This window comes from Apis cerana, linkage group LG1 (genome assembly GCF_029169275.1).
Source record: "Apis cerana isolate GH-2021 linkage group LG1, AcerK_1.0, whole genome shotgun sequence".
NCBI classification, from domain to species: domain Eukaryota; kingdom Metazoa; phylum Arthropoda; class Insecta; order Hymenoptera; family Apidae; genus Apis; species Apis cerana.
The window spans coordinates 852,389-876,219 of NC_083852.1; the positions used below are offsets into that span (position 1 = coordinate 852,389).

At 36.1% G+C, this 23,831-nt stretch overlaps 2 protein-coding genes across 2 annotated transcripts in view; one reads left to right on the top strand and one right to left on the bottom strand.

The window, feature by feature from the left end:
* Positions 1 to 17,196, bottom strand: part of LOC107992753 (transcription factor 21) — a 30,008-nt gene extending 12,812 nt beyond the window's left edge. The window contains exon 1 of the mRNA XM_062083280.1: positions 14,740 to 17,196. The gene's annotated coding sequence lies outside the window, so the exon portion shown is untranslated. The remainder of the gene's footprint in view (positions 1 to 14,739) is intronic.
* The window catches only part of LOC107992749 (breast cancer anti-estrogen resistance protein 1), an 89,074-nt gene continuing 68,452 nt past the window's right edge, over positions 3,210 to 23,831 (top strand). The window contains exon 1 of the mRNA XM_017048797.3: positions 3,210 to 3,907. Coding sequence (XP_016904286.1) covers positions 3,863 to 3,907 — 45 coding nt within the window. The 5' untranslated portion in view covers positions 3,210 to 3,862. The remainder of the gene's footprint in view (positions 3,908 to 23,831) is intronic.

The following is a 23,831-nucleotide window of genomic DNA, read 5'->3' on the forward strand; positions in this document are numbered from 1 at the left end:
TTATACGTTACATCACCACATTTTTTTAATTTAACATTGAGATGGACAAAATTTAATAGTTAATATTATTATAAAATAATTAAAAGTTGCTTCGATAGTAACAGTAAACAACAAAGCCGAGGTTATGTGAGGAATGGATCAACTGTAATAGCTACGAATAAACAAAACTTGAAAATTTATGCATTACATCATCACATCGATTAAAGTGGACAAAATTTAATAGTTGAAGTTAATATTATTATAAAATAATTAACAGTTGCTTCGATAATAACAGTAACGGCAAACAACAAAACCGAGGTTATGTGAGGAATGGATCAACTGTAATAGCTACGAATAAACAAAACTTGAAAATTTATGCATTACATCATCACATTGATTAAAATGAACAAAATTTAATAGTTGAAGTTAATATTATTATAAAATAATTAACAGTTGCTTCGATGATAACTGTAGCGGCAAACAACAAAGTCGAGGTTATATATAAGGAGTATATCAAGGAGTAACTCAACGATAGCTAACGAATAAACGTTAATCGTAAGTAATTACTCGAACTAACTTTATTCGAAATTTTTAACCGGTTCACTTTTTCAACGCCCAAATTAAGTGAATATTCTCGTCACGATGAAGCACGAGTTACCGTTGAACAGTCTCCCATCTCCCATCTTTCTTCCTGTCTTAAAGTCCCTCCGTTACACCCTCCGCGTAAACGAGCGCCCTTCGGTTAAACGTTTCTAGGTGGCCACGAAAGAGAAGCTAGCGTTGGGAAGAGAGGCACTGTTCGATCTTTTTTTCTCTCTCAGAGCTAGCCCTTTCCATCTCGCTCCTTTCACAATCGTTCGCTCCTCGTCCAGCTCATTCGAGCGGGCATGTTTTATGGATAGGCTTCTAGAGGTTTCGCGGCGCCAGCTCTTCCTCTTAGGATACATCGGCTGCCGCTATTACCGATCCGTGCCAACAACGTAAACGTAAACGAGACATTGGAATTATCGTCCTTCCACGCAATTCCCGTAGAATTCGAGATTATATATATATATATATCGGAAGTCGTTGGCTCGACGATGCGGATAATACCGTTCTCTATTGCGGATAAAATGTAGGCCGTAGAAAGTCAGTAGGTAGTAGGAAGTGTAGTTCCTGCTATCGATCCGAGCAGATTTCTGTAATTAATTTATCCTTTGTGTTGCGTAAGGCTGAAGAAAAAAAAGACCGATTGTTGTTAGACTGAAATGGGGAAATTGGGATGTATTGGGAAAAGTGGAAAGTTTGTAGACTTTGATTGATCACTTTGAGTGGTTATGGATAGACCAGGAACAGGTATCGGTAAAGTTCAATAATTTTTTTTTGTTTGAAAAAAGTTTGCAATCGAGTTTCTTTTCTTTAATTTTATCCTCAATTCCTCGATGGTGAAAATATCAACAACGATTATAATTTCTTTTGATTTTTTTGACGATAAAATTTTCTGCGTAAAAATTTCTTTTAATTATTTTAAGTTTGAAGTATCGTATTTACAAATTTCTCCACGGTGTGGCGCATAATCTTGAGACGGTTAAAAGAACGATTGAACGAAAGAGAGAAACGTCGATTTCAAAGGAACTATAATTGAATGGTCTGGGTGAGAATTTGGATGGATCGTTTTCGGTAACAGGTATCCTCATTTCCGATACATTAACCACGGCGAAGGACTCATTTTGGAAACATCGATCCATAAAATTCGTCGAACAAAAATTATTCCTCTGACTCATACACCTCGTGATGTAACCTTCGTTCTTATCGCACTTTAAACAGGTGTGGCTGGATTTAAAAAAGGTTCATGGACTTTCCATTCGGTAGCATAAAGATTAAAAAAAGAGATATACGCTTTTCGTACGTAACTACATAGAGATTAATTTCAAATAATTTAATCCTGAAATACGTTAGACATCTCGAAAAGCATAATAAAAAAAAGTGCTTGTGCAACAACAATCATTGTCTTACAACAAAACTTGCAATGAAGTTCGAAACGATTTAAAAATTGAATAGCATTATTACGATGAATTGAAAAATAAATGCGACAATTTGCTTCTGTAAATTGCAGAACCGACCGACTAACTTGGAGGAGTCCAGTTGACGTAACCGATATTTTTAACCGAGCCCTTTTGTTTCACCGATGGTCCTGTTTTAATCTCGTCCTTCCACTTTGCTTCGTCCGTCGCTTTCACAACGGACGACCCCTCATAATGTCAGCCCGAGTGTTTGATCTTTCAACGAGGTTTCCGCGAATTTCAAAGGTTCGTCTCGTGGAAGCGGCGTTTAAATTCCATGTATGGCCGAAGCGGCCGGAGAAAGGAATTTGTCGTCTGCAAGGCGACTCTTTAGATACGACTATTATGCGTCCTGCGAGGCAACCATTACAGAGTGAATACAAACGAGCTTCTGATGAAGGACCAAACTGTTCCTTCAGAAATGATGCCGTATTTTCGTAGGGTAAACAACTGCCGTGCAACACGTTGTATCGGATCGGAGACCCGTAGTACGTTTTAATTCCTCGAACTCGGCTATTTTCACGGTGAGACACGGTGAGAAACGTGCGCATTTGTGCGATAATGTAATAACGACGTGACACAGTTTTCTTGTCCTTAACCCGCGTGGAATGTTAGAAAATAACAGGAGAGTAATGGAAGAATAGGAAAAATAATGGGGAATATTATTAGAGAAATAGTAGAGATTAAAGAGATGAAGAATTAGAATGTTACGTAGATGGTCATTGGAAATTATTATTCAGATGTTTATTTGTTTATTTGTAATGAGAATATTTAATTGGTGTATGTTCGATGCGAGTTCTTAATATTGGTTGAATTTATTAATTTTATCAAGTAAAATAAAAAAAAAATATATATATATATATATATATACACGTAAGTTACATAAGTTATATTAATAATTAGGTTAATCAACTCTTACGTAATATCGAAGATAATATATAATATGCAACTTTATTTGAAATAATATTATATATTATAATTTATAATATTAATGATGAACATATCAGAGATATATAATATCAAGAGAACGATATTAATTTAATAAAAATAGATAATAAGAGATAAGAATTAAGAAAAGAAGAAAATTGAATTTACCAATTGAATTTATCTATATCGACGTAATCTATATCGTATTATCTATATTTGTTTTCCAATAAATATTTCGCGTGATTTCGCCGAATCTAGAATTTTTTAAAAAATAAAATGCCAATGTAAAACTTTTAAATTGTAATTAAATTTAATGTAATTAGATTGCTCTTGAAGCACGCAAGAAAAATTTTACTCGTTAAACGAGATCTTTTTCTCGGAAAAGAGTTAATTTATTAATATCCAATAGGAATTGGAGCAATTCCTATGATAATTCCTTCATCGGTAGTCGATAGCGATTAAATTTCAGAAATACCATGGTGTATGCGTATTCGGGGGGATGATAGGTATTCGGTCATTTCCGTCACCGTTCGGTTATGCTCGGCCTCAGCTACACCGCCCGGACCCGTCAGTCTCGCGCATGATTCCGTGGTGAAAGGGAGTGTTCTTTCGCTTCGGCGCTTAATTTTTGTCGCGGAAAAAATCAATGGTATTTTCATAAACGACGAACGCTAAAACGATCAGTTTACTTTATCGAAGAAATCGTAAAGACGATTAGGTGGTAATTAAGTAGTGCATTAACGTAAATTGGTCAGTGATAAACGATCAGTGTCGAATCGCTCGTGATCGATTCCTTGTGTATATTTTGTCAAGGTGTTTTCTACCGTTCTTTGGTCCGGATATTATGCTACCGATCGCGTGTGCTGCAAGATCGTTTTGACTCGAGGGGCAGTCGACCATAGATCACCGGCAAAATGTTACCACAGACCCCTGACATCATTCCTACGACTTTAAATCAGGTAAGCAACACAATTTGAATATACTACTATTCCATTATTTTATTCGTATTGCGAACGTAACCTTCAACCTGAAACTCCGTTTCTTTCGATACACGGTCGGTGTGTTTTTGCTCACGGTCAAAAGCGAACATTCTGTTTATGTGACACGCGAGTTTTTTTGCTTACGTCTATTCCAAGAATTCTTGACGCGTAAGCTATACTTCAACAAATTTGAGCTCTACTTCTTCTGTTTTTTTTTTTTTTTGTTTCATAAACTCGTTTCGTCTGTATGGAGAAATTTGTGAAACGCGTTGACGTAATTCGTCACTTTTTATCGAAAGTTTCACGTAGTATATTACAAATGCGAGACATAACCGTTCGATTATATCGATTTGCTAACAGTGACAAGTTCAAGGCATTAGTAACCGCCAAATTCTGGTCGTGAAATTCTTCGTCGGATAATCTTGTGTTACGAATCTTGTGAAACGTGAGTGTGGTATGATCGTTTTGTAAAATTTCGTTTAAAATGTACGAATTTCGTTAGGAGTATCGCTAAATTAAATGGAAAATTGTATTAGTAGTGTTCTATTATAACGATACTATCAGAATGTTGAAGCAGCGTGCCACTCCTGTCAAGATGGCGTGGAAAAGACAAATATTTGCGGTTCATAGTTGCCGGTTCAAGAACATCGTCTTGTGGGAACAGAAAGTTCCTCATGTCACATCATGTTGTGTCAATATTATACACTTACATCCATAGTTCTTTTCAACGTAATAAACGTCAGTGGTAATTAGCGACGGATGACAGGTTAGTTCATCGATAATATCAGCAAAATCGATTAATCGAATTCCAACGGATTATTTTGAACGCACGATCCCGGTTTGTGTCACTTACGTATAATATTGCATACTGGGGTTTCAGTAAACGGGTTTCCAGTTTCTTGACTTGCACGGAATCGTATTCATTTGATAAAATATACATATTTAGAATTCCAAGTTTTACAACTAGTCGTAATAAGATACGATGTATAATATGTAATTAAAATGTTCATTGAAGGCATAACGAAATAGTTTATTTTTTTTTTTATTTACGTATACGAAACTAGATACATAAGTAATAGCAATGAATATCTTATTAGGCAATTATATATTATTCGTATTATTTTCTATTCCTATATTTACAAATCGATGAAAATCAAAATTATAATAATTAATTACATTTATTAATTAATAAATGTAATTAATAAAAATGATAAGAATAAAAATATTATAAAAAATAAGATTCAAGTAAACGATTCCCATAGAAAATTTTGAATATAATCTTAAAAAAAAATTTAAAAAAATGCACATTATCTTTTAATAACAATAGGAAAAAGATCGAAAGATATAGAATGATATGTAATGGTTTTAATTTTGTGTATTCCAAATACGTGATAATGGAATTCTCAGTTAAAGAATAAAAAAAGGAAGTTACTTCACGCAACAAAGTTATTTAGATCGTTATTCTGGGGAATATATGTTTGTTTAATTAAAACATGTCGGATTTTATTTGATTAAAAAAGAATAATTGGATTTTTCAACAAAATTAATCATGTTTATGACGGTTACCGTTTCAATTATGTTTAAATAGCGATAATTTTTTAACAATTTTTTTAATATTCATATCTTAATATATATAGTGTCTTCTTTTTTGTAATATCAGTCTATTATTATTATAATTTATATTTGCAATTTCAAATAATCATCCTTATCTTCATTCACGTAATAATCATAATATAATTATTATTACTATCAATGTAATTAACATTAACATGCCAGATACAATTTTCTTTCCCATCTAAATATTAAGCTTAACGTCTCCATTAACTCTTGCTGTATTTTATCCATGTTCAAATTTATACCCAATAATTTTCCAAATATTCAAATTACTCTAATACTCTTATCATAAATCTTGTCATTATATTTAGTGTACGTAATTTATAATAATTTCCATTAAATTTTCATACATATTTTTCTAATCATTTCCAATAATTTTTTATCGAGAATAATTATTTCAATTCAAATCATGTAAAAAAAACATTCTATAATAAACGTCCTACATTTATCTTACACGCGCAATTATCGAATATTCCTAATCACATATCGAAAATAACACATGTGCATTCCGGTGTAACCGCAACCACACACGTATCGATGCTATTAATGGTATCAACAGTATCACTGTTAATAAACGCCTTTCGTCTCGCGATTCCGCTCCAATTGGAAAAATGAAATCGCTACAGTTCCTCGATCATTCGTTTGATCGACGTCGACCACGCTTGTGAATTCACTTGTGATTACTCGATCCTTAGCATACTCGATAAAAAACACTGTTGCAAGATTCTCTGGCAAAACCGGTCGATCATTATTGGAACAATATCGATCTTTTCGAAGAATTCATATTACATATGATTGAATATAAAGGGAAGACGGATTTTTTAAAAATATTTTTTTGACGAAATCTGGAATTTCTTCATCCGAGTTACGTGTATAAACGTAAATTCTCTGAAATTAAATTTTTCGAGGAAATTTAAAACGTTGACTAATCGAGTAATATTTTTAGCGAGCCAAGAATACCCTAGCTTTCGCTAATATAATTTTCCTCGTAAAATTCACCTAGAGCCTAGAAGGTTTCCGAGGAAATCAAAAAAATATAAATCTTGCGATTAAAATTCTCGTTTTAACTTGGAAACGAAGTTTTCATCCACTGATTCATCGATTGATGATTCATTAACGCTCAAGTAATTGGCCAATCTACGGCGAATAAAAAATAAATAATTCAACATTTTCAATATTCCCCCTCCATAAAACGTGAGATCTCCTTTGAGAGATCTGAAATATTTTATCACGATTAAAATTTTCATTACGTTGTGAAATTCCACGTCCATTGAAATCATTGACTAAGCGGAAGTGACCGGAAGATCCGATTCTCTGGATGATCGTGGTACACCCACCACTTCTCGACAGGTTTCACTGTCGCAGATTTCGTCGAACTTGAACGACACGCTCGTTTCAGGTTTATCGTTCGTGGAAAGGTGCGTGACGTACGTGGCCAGAGAATTCTTAAGGCGGGCTCTTATCGATTGTTTCGAAACTCGTCGCCACACTGTTCGTTCATGCTTGTGAACAGAATTTCTAGTTTTCGAAATAAAATCGTTGCTTGGAACGATTGGGTAATATAAACTTGTGCATATACTTGTACGAACATGATCATGAGCTGTAATTATCTGATTTTATATGCATATGCTTGTGAATATTTCATAAATTAACATATTGAATTTTAACTTTTCCTTTTTTTTTTTAAATATAGGATTAAAAGAGAAATTAATTTTTTTTTCCATTCAAGAAATATTAACCTACTTCGAAATTATTTCAATCTCTGAACTTTCAAGTAATTGGTAACCGGTTTAAAAAAAAAGAAGAAAAGATGACAAAGATAAACTATTTTTTTCTCTTTTTCATTCTCTGAAAAATACATTAATGACTCATCAGCTTTAGAAGAGATAATTTTTGCCACGTCATACCTGCTTGTTCTAAGACTTGATCCCTTTTTCTTTTTTTCGGGGGGGCTTTATCCGACAGAGAGATATATTAAGACGACCTCTTTCTCGTGAACGAGGGTAAAAAGGTAAAAAGAAAAAGGACACGCGAATGACGTGTTCTTTATTTTCATAACAGACATTAGCGCGGAGTGTATCAATGTTGTAATCACGATTGTAACCAGCTTTTAATTATCGACGTGCTTGGAGAATTCTAACTGTGAAATCTGAGTAACACGATTTCATTTTCCATTTCTCGAGCGTGAAAATTATTATAAATCAATCTAACAAAACTCTCGTTATCGAGGAAAGATTCTCTTCGAATATCATAATATATTTTTTCGCTGTGATCCACGCCTTCTCGCCAAAGCAACGAGCCTTCTCTCTGAAAGAATGAGCATCTATTTTTCGCAACAACCCAATTCTCGATCGCGTGAAACACGAATTAAATTCGACTCGAAGCGAGTTCTGGAGGGGGGATAAACGCGATTATTCGGAAAAGAGCTTAGAGAAAACTTTAATTATGCGGTTTCACTATTGTTCGCTTTGCGCTAACGTTAACGATACGCTGCTCTCGACCTCTCGTCGCGAATACCGACACGGCTCCTCTCTGCTTACGTATCGCTTTGCGCTTTTGCGTTCTTTGACGGCCGAAAACGTACGCTGCTCGCACACGATGCATATACATATCCGTGTATTATTCCTGTCTTCTTCCCGTGTTTCTTTCAATTCCCGCCAGAATTGTAGGCGTGTCAACCAGAAACGAAGGAACACAGGAATTCGAGATATACTCGAAACAATTTGTATCGGTTTAGACGGGAATCTGATATTCGAACAGAATCCCTAGAATACAGGATATATATAAATTGAAATGTTGCTTAAATCATTTAATACAAGTATATTTCAGTTATTTCTTACTATAATTTCGAGAAATAAATTTTTCTTTATTCGTTATTCCTCCTTGATAATTTTTAATTTAGCTGTTTCTTTTTCTTTTTTTTGAAATAAAATAATAGGAGAATCTGAATCATTCCCTCTGTACAAGCACGTTAGTGTTAACAATCAACAAATTAACGAAAGTTAATCCTTTGAATAATAAAATACCTATAAACGAATCGTGAAATTTCCTCGATTAATTTTTATAGATTCGATTTTCCCCCGAAATAACTAACCGTTCGTTCCGATTGAATAATTTTGCAAGGATAATCGACACTTCCAGAAATTTTATAATCCGGAAAAAATTAAAAAACCATAGTCACCCTTCGCTTTTGCCATTTGTTGGAAAATCGTTTTCGGATGGATGGCCGATCAGCGACATTAATCAAGGGATTCGAAATAGGAATTTGATTAATCGCCCGAGTTAATCAATCGAGCTTCGATGATCGTTAGTCGATGAACTGACGGATGAGGGACGAAGATAATTATTGGTACAATTATCGCGAAGATTTTATTTTATAAGCGTTGGAAGAGGAATCGAAATTTGTAACGATTATATAGATCATTCTCCTTATTATTATATAGATGTTGTTAACAATAATTGATCGAATGATCGATTAATACTCTCGTCGAGAATTCTTTGCCGATATTTTAATAACAATAATAATATTATTTGAATTTACAAGTGCAAAACTAAACTCTATTGCTCGTTTTCTAATTGATGCATCAGGATCTTTTAGACATTCCTAAAAAATAAAAAATGTTTTTAAATAAATTCAATTATTAATATGATAAAAATGTAAAATTATAACATTACCAAAATTGTTGATATCTTTGCACTTGTATCTACATAAATTGTTTTTAATAATGTATTCAAAGCAACATATCGGATGTTTTTACCATTATTTAATAAAAAGATTTTATATCCATAATGGATAATACAGTTTCATACAGAATTGTATTTCCAACATTTTTATTAATTTCTGTATTGGTTGCAACTTGTGCAAGACACTCCAGATACATCACGTTCTGGAGAATATCCTGCTAGTATTAAATTCTTTAAAATCCGCCCAAGATTTGGCACGATCTGAAATAATAATTTTATTTTTATCGAATAATGTATTAGCGTAATTTTAGGTAAAGAAAGTTTAGCACAAAACAATTTGTAATAAAGTGATATTTATTATTAAAATTTCGAAATTCGGCCCTCTCGTAATTTTTAAAATTACTCGCACGAATTTAACCCGAGTTCACAAGTCGGAAAAGAGTAGTCCGTATACTTTTTGAAAGAATAATTTGCATGCAGGGTAGTATAGAACTGAAAATTACATTTTTACAGCGAAAAGTGTTCTTCTCTCCCTCGAGAGTTCCCTTTTCCCTCCGTATAGTATATGCATATGTATCATTTTTACTTTCTTCAACGACTGGTACATGTACACCGGCGCTCAACAACTTTTCCACTTTCAACAACCACTTTTTAGTGACCCATATACAGCCCGGCTCGTAAATGCTTTTTCTACGACTCCTCTGCAGCCTTATTCCGACTCGGGGATACGTTATCCCTTTTATCACATCCAACAGGTAATGTTTTATCCTAAGCTAAGCAAGATCTTCGTTCTTTCGTCTTAAACGGTTATCGTTATACGTTTGATTCATCGAAATATCGGCTTACGAGAGTTGCACGAAACGGTTTCGAATTGCACAAAACGAGTTCTTCTTTGTTTTTTCTTTTTTTTTTTAGAGCACACGTTTCACGTGGACATTGGCACGATTACGAATCACTCGAGCTGTGATAAATCACAAGTTGAAAAGTCGAGGTAATTTCAATTGTGACTCGGTTTATTCTTTTGTAGAAGCTAAATTCCTTAGAAATTTTCTCCAAATGTAAACACGATTTGTATTTGTGAATCTCCCTTATCTCCCCTTAAGTTTATTATATTTGCTCGTTTGAATCGCATCTCTTTGTTCCTTCCTTTCTTCGCAATCTAGTCTTCTAAGAAAGTCTTGTAAAATTTTGAACGATAATTATTTATTTAAAAAAGAAGAACGAGATACATAAATATTTCGAAAAATTTTGTAGATCGGGTGGAAGGAAAAGAGCGGATTTCTAATCCAACGTGACATTGACCAGGGTGGAAAGGAGGCTTCAGGCTGGGGTGGCTGGAGAAGCCCGAGAATCGATCGGTCTCGAGTCGAGCAACCCCTATATACGCCGTAGACATCTTTCAAACGCACCCTCCCGTTCTCCCTCTTTTTTAATTTCCAATCATGTTTCCGTATTTTCCGGGGAAAAACGCACCGCCGCCAAATATTTGCCCTGCGACCAATATCAACGTGGAATCGCGTTTAAATCTAAATTTAAAAAGTCTTTTACATTTTTTACAGAGGACGTCGCAGATGACAAAAGTATTCCAATTTTTATTTCTTTCATCCCATTATTTGATTATTTTATTTCTGACATCTCCTTTAAAAATTCGTGCTTGCCAAAAATTATATCTGATAGAGGATCAGATGTTCAACAGACTCATTCAAGAGACCGGCTTTTGTTCTAATTTTTCGAAGCGAAACAAAATTCTCTTTCTCTCTTGGAATTTGACCGAATATATTCGCAAAAGGAATAAAATTTCTCGAAACGAGAAATCGATATTCATACATTTTCCTCCAACTTGATTAATTCTTGCGAAGAATTCGCTTGGATCCGATCCTATTAAGCCAAGATACACTCGAGAGTCGGGCTCTTTTTATTTATCACCGGCGTGCATTACCGTGTCACATCGATAAGGAAACAAAGGTAACGGCGGCGTACGTGCACGGTTGGGACAGAGAGGAGAAGGTTGTTGCGCCATTGCTCCGTCGCCGAGAAATCTTTATAGCGGCCGCGATTGTTCTCCACTCTTCCCTCCTTCTCTCGGCCAGCCGTTTAGTTAGCAACAAGTAGTCACGTATCTACGCGCTCTGCGTTCTCCTCGCCGCGATTCTTGCGATTCTGGGGGCCGATTCGAAAATTACAGATTACGATTCGTCCCTCGACTCGAGTCGAAACGAAGAAGACGGAGAATGTAAGGGGAGGGTGTATTTTAGGAGGAGATTTTGAAGGAGAAGTTTGCAAAGTTTTTCCGTTGTTTTCGAGAAAACGAAAGGGGAGGAAAGTATTGGCGGAATCTTGCTCGAAAGGGGAGCAAGTTTCGAGGATGAAAACTTTACTCCTCGAGTCTTAGGTGTCGACTATGGGATTGGTAGTTTGGATAATTATATAGATCCTCGTAAGAGTTCTTTGCTCGGTTCATTTTCCTCGAGATTTTCCCTTATATTTATCAGAAATATCGATCCGTTGAAACTCGTGAAATATAAAATGTGCTCCTTTACGCTTCGTTATTTTTTATTTGTTGTAAAAATATATGGATTAGGAAAAGGAACGGCCTCGTATTCCTCAAGTAAATGCTTTTATTTTTATATAATAAGTTACTAAACGATAAGAAATTAAACCTAAACCATCTCAAGCTAAAATAATTGATGATATATTTGAAATTAATATATATATATATTGAGATTAAAGATAAAATTATTAAATATAAAAATCGATTTATTTTTAATTCACTTAAATCTATTCTATAAATAATAATTATTGAACAAATTATTCTTACTAAGAAAATAAACACTAATGATTTATAATCAATAATAAAAAATTAAATTTTATTGAATTAACTCTATAAATATTTCATTCAAAAATTATAAATTTATTTAAATATAAAAAATATAACCTCAATAATATGATCAATAAACTAAATTTAAATAACAAAATTCCACAAATTAATATTTTTATGATTGTACATTTGATATATATATACGTTACGATGCAACAAACGAGAGAAAGAGAGGGGGTTTAGAAAGTACGCATGGATCGGTGCGTACGAAATTAATTTCTCGTTAATACGAGTGTTATAGGGGTTAGCAGGAAATTCGAGATTGTTGACGATTATCGACGCGATCCTGCGGGCGCCCACTTGAAGTTGACGTGAAAAAACGCGGCACGTGATACGATTAAATCTTGTCGGCCCCTCCTTGGATTAATAAATAATGAAAGTTCGAAGACGAATTTTCTGATCATCGCGCAAAGAATGTCTTCGTTAGAATCCTGACACCTACGTAGAGGAAGCTACAAGTATTAAAGATGGTAAAAATTATTTTCATTTGTGAAATAAATATTTTCGAAAAACGTTAATTTAATCTCGATTCAATATCGATACTATTCGAACACAAAATTACATTTATAAATTAAATCGTAATTACAAATCATAATTGGCATACGTTATATTGATGAGAAATTTTGTATATCACAGTGGAAGAGGTATAATTCGAATATTCAAAATCGTATTTTCATTTCGAATACAAAATTGCATTTATAAATTAAACTATCGTTACAAATCAATCGTTATGTCAAGTAACAAAATTTTCACATTGTATCGACGGATATTAGAATTCCACGCTAATGGACCGTTTCGATCGGTATACAAATTGGTGACAAATACGATGGTAGAAAGAAAAATGCGCGTGAAAATAGGCGTTTCTTTCCAGTGACGTGTGGTGCCAGGATCGTCGACAAAGCCTTTTCGTCCAAGCCTTATATACATATTTTTTTTCTCGACTCTTATTCCCGAAATGGAAAAATTTTTCCACGATGAAAATTCGACGGATGAAAATTAAAATTGGAGAATACCTTATCGTTTCGTTGAGATGGAAAATGTAAATACGCTCTTGCGTAAGAAAATTCAAAATTTGATGATTTACGAATAATTTGTACCGTTCACATAGCAATAAAAGAGCTATAATTTGAATATTCAAACTCGATAATCATCTAAGAAATATTTGAATACAAAATTATAAATTAAAATTTATAAATTATCGTTACGAATCGTAATTAGTCTATTACGAGAAATAAAAAAATTTTTATATCGTGATACAAATAGAATTCTCTAGCTCAGGCTAATGCATCGAGATTTAAATTATCGTTTTGGATTAGGAGGAAAATTGCGCAATTTTCTTTCAGCAGTGAACGCGCCATCGCGATTTCACGGACGCGCAATTGAAATTGGTGCGAGTACGATACACGTATAATACGGCCGAGGCGCAATTTTACAAAGTGTAACACGAGTAACGAGTACGGTAAGGGACTGATTGATCGATCAGGGTAACTTTATACTTGACCGGGAGAGAGCAACACCGTGCTCGAGCAGATCGTATGATCCCCCTCCACCCCTCGCTCAGTCGAAAGCGTAATCGTAATTGATCGATCTCGAGTAACAAGATCGTTCGAATGCCTCCGCCTGCGAAAAGAAATCGCGATACGCGCGAGTCGAGGGAGATTGGGTTCTTCTCCGTTCACCGTTCTGACAACGAAGAAGCGTTTCAAATTAAAACCGAGCACGAATCGAGTAGATGTTATTAAAAATTTTATCTCGACAATTTTTATCACGGTCGAAAATAATCCCTTGTTCTTTTCACTTTATCGATCTTTATCGACTTATTAATTTTTGCGATCAGTTGCAATTAATTAACGTCTGCGTCTCAGAGTAACAGTTAGAGGTTAGATTTATCGAGAAATTTCAAGAATAATTTCATACGTGAAAGAAAGTTTCACGTATCGTCACAATTGATCTCGGCATCTGGAAAGGGAAGAAACTCTATCGAGAAGAATAGGAACGGAAAGTTTAGATTGCCTCGTGACAGCCCGCTTTATTTATTGACACTTAACCTCTACGACAATTTCCTGCGCGGCCTCAACTCGGTTACGATCCTATACCTCGTACGAGTGTACAAGCGCGTCTTTCCAGCTAGCATTTACGGTATTTCAATTGTAAAACGTATCCTCTAACCTATTAATCTTCTAAACGTTACGACGATTGCGATAAAACCGTGTACAATAAGGATAAGTAAAAGGGAAAGTTTAATGAAATATGATGGAGATTTTTTTCTAAAAATTTTCCTTCGACGGATTTGTTAATCGAAATGCGACAACGGTCGAACGTCGCGCATGCGCGTTTTCTTCTTAGCGGGAGCCGTTGCGAAAGCAAAAGTCGTTCGTTCGTGGAATGAAATTTCAAAACGATGCGAGGCGAGGCATCGGTTTGTCAAACCTTTGCGCTACTTGTGCGTTACGAAAAAATAAGTGTTGCGAACGCCTCGCATCGCGTATTCGACCCGATATCGAACGTGTTTCTTTTTCTTTTCTTTTCTCACGAATCGATAAACGAGTCGAAGGAACATCGGATTATCGAGGCCCGATAGACTCACAGTGTCATTGTCCATCCGGATTATTTGATACGTGCGACGATAACATACCTGCGAGCAGCTTGTTTACAGCTTACGTCCACGTAGATTCACGTGGATGGAATATTACACAGCTGCAAAAGCGGAAGCGAGGTGAATTATCGGAATCAGCGATGGCCACGTGACTGGATTCGGCCCTCGTTCGTAACGACGATCGCGCGTTCAATTCCGCGGCTCCGCTTTATCCATTTTTCGCCGCGTTTCTTCGCCGCCCACGCTGACCGCCCCCCTCCCCCTCTCCACCTCGGCTCATGCATCATTCATTCGCGCTCACCCACCTCACCTCGCCATCCCCCAATACGCGTTATTACGGCCGGCGAACGAGAAAGCGAACAGCGCATAAGATAATGACACGGTATTACTCGGTTATTATCGCCATATTTTTTTTTCTTTTTCTTATTTTCCAATCACGAGCGAAAAAAACGCGTGTTATCGAGGATTGGAAATGTTTCTTTTTTCTTTTTTTCTTTTTTTTTTTTTAGAAAATAGATAATATAGATAATATAATCGCTTCGCGAGTAAGAGCAAACGATTATAGAGATTTTTTGTAAGAAGAATTATCGATTTATTTCTCATAAGTGTGTTTATCTGTCGATTCTTCGTAATTGAAACGATTTATCTATGGCTAATCGCGATTTACAATTTATCGTATTTTTGTTAGATTAAAATTAAAATTATTTATAATATAGAATTTAAAGTGATAAGTTACACATTTCTTTTTACCTAAAATTAGAAATATCCATTTCATATATTTTCGAACAAATAAATAACAAATAATGACGAGACTCGGAGGAGTGCTAAATTTAAAAAAAATATATATAATTTCTAAAGTTTAAAAAGCAAAAATGGTTAAAATTCTCGGCGTTGTTAAAAGTAGAAACGCAGACGAGTCGATATCGAGGAAAGTGTAGCAGTACACGCAAGATGTAGAACGCGTAGAGGTGAATTTACACGTACGTGGTCTATCAATTTTATCGGCCCATTATCGATAAGAGCTCTGCGTTCGCTCGTATACTCGGCGGACATTTTCGCATGGAACGACGCAAAACGATTGAAAAGCATCGAGAGGTACGATAATATCGATCGTTGCCCGAGTTTGACAGAATTAACGAAATTTGAATCGAACGGTTTTAGCCTCGTTTCAGGCATCGATTCCACACGTTATCGAGCGTTACACTAGGATTGCTTCGAATGCCGTGCTCTGCGTAGAAGCATACTCGAGTAAGAAAGTTAACCTGGTGGTGAATCCTTCTCGGTTGACAAAAGGAGGCGGAGGAGTTCTCCCCTCTTTGTGGAAAGATCGACAGAATGTTCTTAGAGCGAGGCCACTGACCTGTCCATTGTGCCATCCTCCCATATAAAATATTTGGACAGAACTTCCGGCCCGAGGCGCGCCAAGAACATCCTTCTCCCCCGTGTACCTCTCGGTCCCGATACATCTCGAGCCTCCTTCTCTCGAGTTTCCCCGACGAAAGTTTCTCCATCTCCCCGGCGATAGCTGGCAATCGAGAGCTTGCAAAGCTTCCTTCAACCGAGCAAGTCGAAATCTCCAACTCGCGAGTATTTTCTTTTCTCTCTCCTTCGTTTTCGACGATTCTTCCTCTTCTTGGAGGAAAGGTGTAAAATTCTCTTCTATCCTGGGAATCGATAAAACACTTTTCGCGTATTGGAGAAAGGAATCATTTAAATTCATCCTCGTTTGTTTCGAGGTTGTTTCCGAAACAGCAATTCCAGCAAGGGAGTATTGTAATTTAAAAGATCGGGGACAGGATAATCCCTTCGAGACGATGTTCCCACGGTCTTCAAGATTCCTCGTACGTAGTTTCTCTCTCTCTCTCCACATCCACGTAGGCTGACGCGCTACTACGATTTCGAGGTGTTCGGGAGTCGATGTGCAGGGTGCATCAGCGCGATCCTGAATAATTTCGAATTCTTCGTTTCCACCTTTCTTATCTCTTGCAAGCTTCGTTTCGTTGCTCTCCCACTTTTTCTCGTAATTTTTATACACAGAGCGGAATATAAACTCGTGATTTACCTTTTGTAAATATATTTTTCACGATATGCAAATATCGGCCGGATGTTGGAGCGGACGGTTCCTTGGCTGTGGAGGGCGGGCTTACACGGTAAATTTAAATTACGATAAAATATTCCAGGAGGCAAAACGTGGCCCCTGATAAAACGGCTTGACAGCTGTCGGCACGAGCTCGCGCACAATGGGATTGTTCGAGTCGAAAAGCGGCACCTCTGCAACGAGTAAGTTCGAGTTGAACATCGAATTGAAAAAAAAATCGACGCAACTAGATAGATCTTTTTCCATCCCATCGTAGCTTTCGTTTTCGTTCCGAAATCTACGAGTTTAAAATTCGAGCAGTATTTTTTCTTTTTCTCTCCTCGACTTTTTCTCCCTCGATATTTATCGAAACGAGGAGCAAACGTAGATATGATAACGATCGCAAAAAAAAAAAGAAAAGAAAACGTTGTTAATCTATTTTCAGGAAATCGAATATATCAAATATCAAAGTTTATTCGTCGCCCGTAGATATGTAATCTATTATCAATCATCCGACGCAAAGAAGAGAAAAAGAAATCTTCACGATTAATATCTTCTCTATATATCATGCATATATATATCATACACCCTATTTCACGCGTTTACCATTCGCTAGATGCGATCTGTTTCTCGTGGCCAGCCGAGGAAAAGATTTCATCTGATGCACCCTTCGTATATGGAGCAGGTGCACCAGATTACCTGCCGTAGGCGGTCCTACTTTTTCGTTCCTCTCCGCTTTTCTTCTTCCTTTTTCTCATTCCCCCTTTCACTCTCTCTCCTTGATTCTGTTCAACGCGAATTAGAAGGCGCGTGCAAATAGAATATTCGCATGTCGCGATTATTGTTCGAGGGATTCTAAATCGATTCATCGATTTTACGGCAGTTTATTTCGCGCGTGTATTTTGTATGTTTGATTGGATCGCGTCGAGCGTTTTGAATAAAGTCGAGATCAAATGTTTAAAATTTATTCGAGGAAACAATACGTTTTCGAGCTCCATTAAATCGAGTTTTCCCCTAAATTTCTTCAATTTCTCCTAATAAAAAGGCGTAATAAGAAAGGCCATCCTTTCTTAAAAGGTATTAGTCTCCACTAATGCATCCTCTTGGAACACGTAACCAGCAGCAGGCTTGCTTAATTAATTATTTTTGAATTATTGCGATAACGTAGCTTACTTCCACGCATATCTGGTGAAAATATGAGTGGAGAAAAATCCGTGTTTTCGAAAACCCTTTCTCATAAAACACCACCGAATTTATTCCACCAAAGTTGCCTCGAAAAAGAGGAATATCTTTCTCGTAGCCACTCGTATCTCTTTCTTAACCGTGGCCAATCTTTCCCCCTCTGAACTTGTAATTTTTCTCTTTTCTCTCTCTCTCTCTCTCTCTCTCTCTGGAAACGTCTCTCCTTCCGATTCAGAACAGTCGATCGTTTCAACTCGGAAGAAATTTTCTTCTCTCGCATTTTTTCTTCGTAAAGGAAAAAAAGTAGAAAGAAGAGAAGAGAAATTGTTCGAAATGTATTTTTTATTCTTCGTCTCGAATCGTACATTTTTCGAACGGGTTTTCTTCGAAATATATCGGGAGGGGGGCTTGATAACACTTGAGAGATCGTAAGATGGATCGAGAGACACGCTCCTCGCGACCATGAACTTCTGAAACGAGTCAGAACCAGTTTAATCGGTCGAAGGATGGCCGCGATGAAAAAGCTCGTACGAGCGTTGTAGATGAAAAATAGATTTCCTTCTCCCTTCTTCTTCTTTTGAATTTATATTTCGATGCTTTTGCGCCGATCTGCTTTTTGTTTCCGTAAAAATATATCGTCAAAATCAAACTACAGAGTGACGAAAAATACATTTGGAGATAGAATTCCGTATTTCTGAACTCTTTCTATTTTTCTTTTTCCGTTTTCCCTTTTTCTTTTCTTTCCAAGAGAATCGTCGCGATCCCATCTCGAAGACATTCCAATTCTTCATCCTTTTAATCCCCCCATTTGATACGCTATCCAACCAGGTCAGGCAACTAGCCAGCATCTTCTATTCCCACCTACTTCGCGAGAAACATCGGGCGGGAAATGCGAGGTGAAAATTAGTCTCTCGTTTTATCGCTTTTCTCTCTTTAAAAAGTCCAGTTTTTCGATTCCTTAAACGGGTGTAAACCACGTGTTTCGCTCGAATCCAGATCTATCTGAAGGTAAATCACGTTTTCCTATTCTCTCATTCGCGTCTTCCAATCGTTTCGACGAAACGATTCGTCCCTGGTTGCATAACAGAGCAAAGAGGTGGACTCGACTCTATGGACAAGAGTCGTACACGAGCGCCACCGATAAGATTAGATAATCGACCAGCCTCGAATCGATATTACGAATAAGCTTTTACAAGCTCGATATAAACTCGATTCGTGTGCATTTTTCCCCTCGACAAACATCCGTTATCGATGTACATATTTATCGCTCATCGATTTACGCGGAATATTTCGAGTATCCTTCCATTCCTTCGAGAATCCAAACGATTCTCTCGTCCGGAAAATCGTCCTTGGCGTTCGTGCGGGAGAAACGAGGGAGGGGAAAGAAGTGGCCAAACGAAAATCGACCCTTTTCCCCTCCCTTTCTCTCCTTCTTTTTTCGATAGTTCAATTCCTCGTTTCCCGGAATTAGCTCTCCGTTCTCGAGCACCGACGAACGCGTCGTCCAGCGAGCCGTGCAAAGCTGTGCGTGGGAGAGAGGACAGGAGGAAGAAGGGAGGAGGACAGCGTCATCCCTGCAACCATCAACGTTTAACCCATTCCTTCCATCCCTGTTTTCCTCCCTGTTTTTCCTCCTCTCTGCGCGCTCTGATTCTCCTGCCCGCCCACACGCGATGCAGAGAGAGAGAGAGAGACATATGGGCGTATACAGGGGAGGGGATGAGAGAGGATACCCGAAAATTATCCACGGCGGAACGACCGTTGCTGCTCGAAGTAGATAATTTTACGTGGATACGCGGATGTTTTGAAAGAAATTGCACGGTGACGTGAACTCGTTCTGTTAGACATTTTAGACTCTTGGAGTGTTTTCGAGAGTGACTGTGGGCGCGAGTGGATCAAGGATACGAGAAATATGGGGAGAAGGATGCGATTGATGAACTTGCTTCCTCGAAAGTGGAGGGGAAGGAAAGGAGACGCTGCTTTTAATCTAATTCTCTTCTCTTTCGATTCCATTCAAAAAGATCGATCTTTTCTTTCCTTTTTCTTCGGAAGAGAAGAAAGGTGAACCCCTTTTGAGGAACGTTCGAATCTCTGTGGATCTGTCCGGAAGAAGGAACGAGGTCGCGCTCGTCTCGCCGAGTGCAGTTAGCTTCGATGAACTTGTAGGATGTCGTGGAGTGGACGGGTTGTTGTTGGAGCAAAAGTGTTCCTTTTAACGGGTTCTTTCAAATTGGCCGCACCGCGTGGGGAGAAAATTAATCCATCGAAACTTTCCTCGAGTTTTTAAATCAGCTTCTCGAATTTCGGGTAATTCGTTGGCTGCACTTGGCACAACATAGGCTGAATGAAAAAAGGAAATTGTGAAAAGATGAAAATGGATAGCGAAGGGATGGAATTGGAATTCTTCTCGAGGACACGAACGAAGTTCCTTTCTATATTCTTAGTTTTATTTTTTCTTACGTGTTTTTCTTCGACCATTTGTTAAATTTCAATGGTAAATTTCAATATTTAATGATATTGTGTAACGAGAAAAATGGAACGTGAAATTTATTTCTATATTCTTCATTGCGTATTTTTTTACAATTTGTTGGGTAAATTTAACGATAAGGATTCATTCTCGATTGTTTCCCAAAATATCGATGCTCGACGAAATTGTGCCGAGAAAAATGAATTCGATTCTGTGTTTTACGTATTTTACGTTACGCGAATTCAATTGATGATTCAACAATTCATTTTTCAATTGTTTTCCAAAATATCGATCGAAACTTTATTAATTTCATTATTTGAGAGAAGGAGCAATATGTTTCGAATTACACATTTTGATACTTTGAATGTGACCTCACACCCCCGATCAAGTTGCACCAATATTTGCATTCTACGAGTAAAAATCATGAATGCCTCGTTGAAAGCAATTCTGCACGCACATCTAACACTCCAATACCAGAATTATTTTTCCAAACGACGATATTATGTTGACTCCGTCCAAGGTTTTGACGAGATCTTGTTGTATTTTCACATGATCCTATAATTTTCTAATATAGCAGCTAATAATTCTCTAAGTTCTCTAAAATTTTCTTTCCTTTTTATATTTTTTGTAGACTGTTAAAGCATTTACAACTGAAATCCCTAGAAGAAGTTGAATATCGATATCATTTGATCACTTTCTTAATTGCGGATGAGAACAATAATGATGGAAATAAATGACGCGAGATATCATTCTTGCAACCATCATTAGTAAAATATCGGTGGTCAACGTGTTAATGTTTCAAAAATTTCCTTCGAAAATCTCTTAAAGAAACCTTTATCTCGCTTCAATCCACCCAACTATTAACCCTATTCTATTATTAATTCTTGAAATCGCTTTTACTTTAGACAAAAATCTTCTCGTGTCCATCTTTCCACGAGAGCGTGTCGTCCAACATCTCGTATTTCACGTATTTTTACCGTAGTAACACTTCTTTTCTAAAGCATTTTGCTGAAACCCTGAATTATTCTTTTCACATATTTCCACTCGTTGAACCGACCACGGCAATTTGACGGCCTGATGCGCCCTGCACGATTCTCTTCTATTAAGCGAATCAACGAGGGCTGTGTTACCGCGTTCTCTTCGAGTTGGTGAATGAAATTTCTCAATGAATCATCGTCGTGTGAAATATTCGTGGGTGGTGCATTCCTCCAACCTTCGAATGGAAAAATCCCAAGAACTCTCGATCAAACGTTTCAAAATGTCATGTTCGTATTTTGACCACATTTTTATGGAAAATTTATACCACGTAATTGATCCATCGAGCAAATTCGTGAAGGTGAAACAGGCTTTTGTTTTTGGCTTCTTGGAAAGATACAGATTTCTACGAAAGGAAGAAGGGTTTGATTAACACCTTTCGTGTTAGACGAGGACTGAAGTTTTTCTCCACGCCCTTCCACGAGAAGAATCTCGTGAGAAAGCAGACATTTTTATCTGAACACGAAAACAGTTTATCGCGTAAATTTTCAGAAAGTTTAATAATTCAACTCTCTCTGAAAATTCTTTTCCGACCACGCAAGAAAACGTTCGAAAAGATGGAGAGAGATCAGCGAAGAGAGGTATTTTTTCCCCTTCAGAGACGAGGCTGGGCAATATTTCTCGGTTCGCAAGAACCCATCGAGAAAAAGAAAGAATCTGATCTTTCGGAGAGGAAAGGATACAGGTGGCCCTGTATAAGCTTTTTAAAAACTTCGTTCACCTTACGCTTCCGCTCTTTTATTCAAGAATAATTCGTCAAAGCGATCGAAACGAAGGGATTTGTCGAATTGGTAGTACTTGGAATTGGGAAGAGTTGAAAATTTCGAATAAAGTTCTGCTTATCGAAATGCTTGAATAATAATTTCTTCGTAATTATTATACTTGATCCGCTTTTGTAATTATATCGTGTTACGAGCGACGAAGCAATTTATCCAAGCAACTTCTATTATTCGTAACTTGGACTATTGAATTTTCTCCATCATTGGTGGAAGGAAAAAGTCTCTCGGGACTTAATCTCCACTTCAGACGCTTTGTTAACGATCCTGGCATCATCGTAATGGAAGAGTACTGTAATTCGAATATTGGAAAAATTATTTTCATCGACTTCTTCGAAACTATTGATTATCTTGATGTAATATCGATGTTAATAATATTAACCAATCTTTGCGTTCCTTTCTTTCCACCGAGTGAACGTTCCCTCGCATATTGACACGGCTGAGCTCTGAGTTTTCTCGTAACACAAGCTGGTGCAGCAAGAAGAAAGAAGAGGAATTATAACAAAAATCCTCGCTATTGTCCAAAGTACCGTTCTCTTCGCTTCAAACGCTTTGTTCGCAATCCCGATATTACGCAGTAGTGGAAGAGTATAATTCGAATATACGAAATCGTAAAAATTATTTTCATTTGTGAAATAAATATTCTCGAGGCTATTGATTATTTCCATATAATATCTTTTTCTATTCGAATACGAAATATTTAATTTATAAGTTAATTTTATCGTTAGAAATCATAATAGCCCACATTATTGATATGAAATAAAATTTTTTATATTTCAGCGAAATATAATTCGAATATACAGAAATTAATTATTTTGATATATTGATACTATTCCAATATTTAATTTATAAATTAAATTTATCGTTAGAATAATTAGCTCACCCTATATTGATATGAAATAAAAATTTTCATATCGCAGTGGAAAATCCATAATTCGAATATGTAGAAATTATTAATTATTTCGATATAATATTGATACTATTCCAATATTTAATTTATAAATTAAATTTATCGTTAGAATAATTAGCTCACCCTATATTGATATGAAATAAAAATTTTCATATCGCAGTGGAAAATCCATAATTCGAATATGTAGAAATTATTAATTATTTCGATATAATATTGATACTATTCCAATATTTAATTTATAAATTAAATTTATCGTTAGAATAATTAGCTCACCCTATATTGATATGAAATAAAAATTTTCATATCACAATGGAAAAACTATAATTCGAATATATAAAAATTATTAATTATTTCGATATAATATTGATACTATTCCAATATTTATAAATTAAATTTATCGTTAGAATAATTAGCTCACCCTATATTGATATGAAATAAAAATTTTCATATCGCAGTGGAAAATCCATAATTCGAATATGTAGAAATTATTAATTATTTCGATATAATATTGATACTATTCCAATACAGAATATTTAATTTATAAATTAAATTTATCGTTAGAATAATTAGCCCACACTATATTGATACGAAATAAAAATTTTCATATCACAATGGAAGAGCTAAAACTCGAATATAGAAAATCGTAAAAATTATCTTCATTTACGAAGTAAATATTCTGAAAAC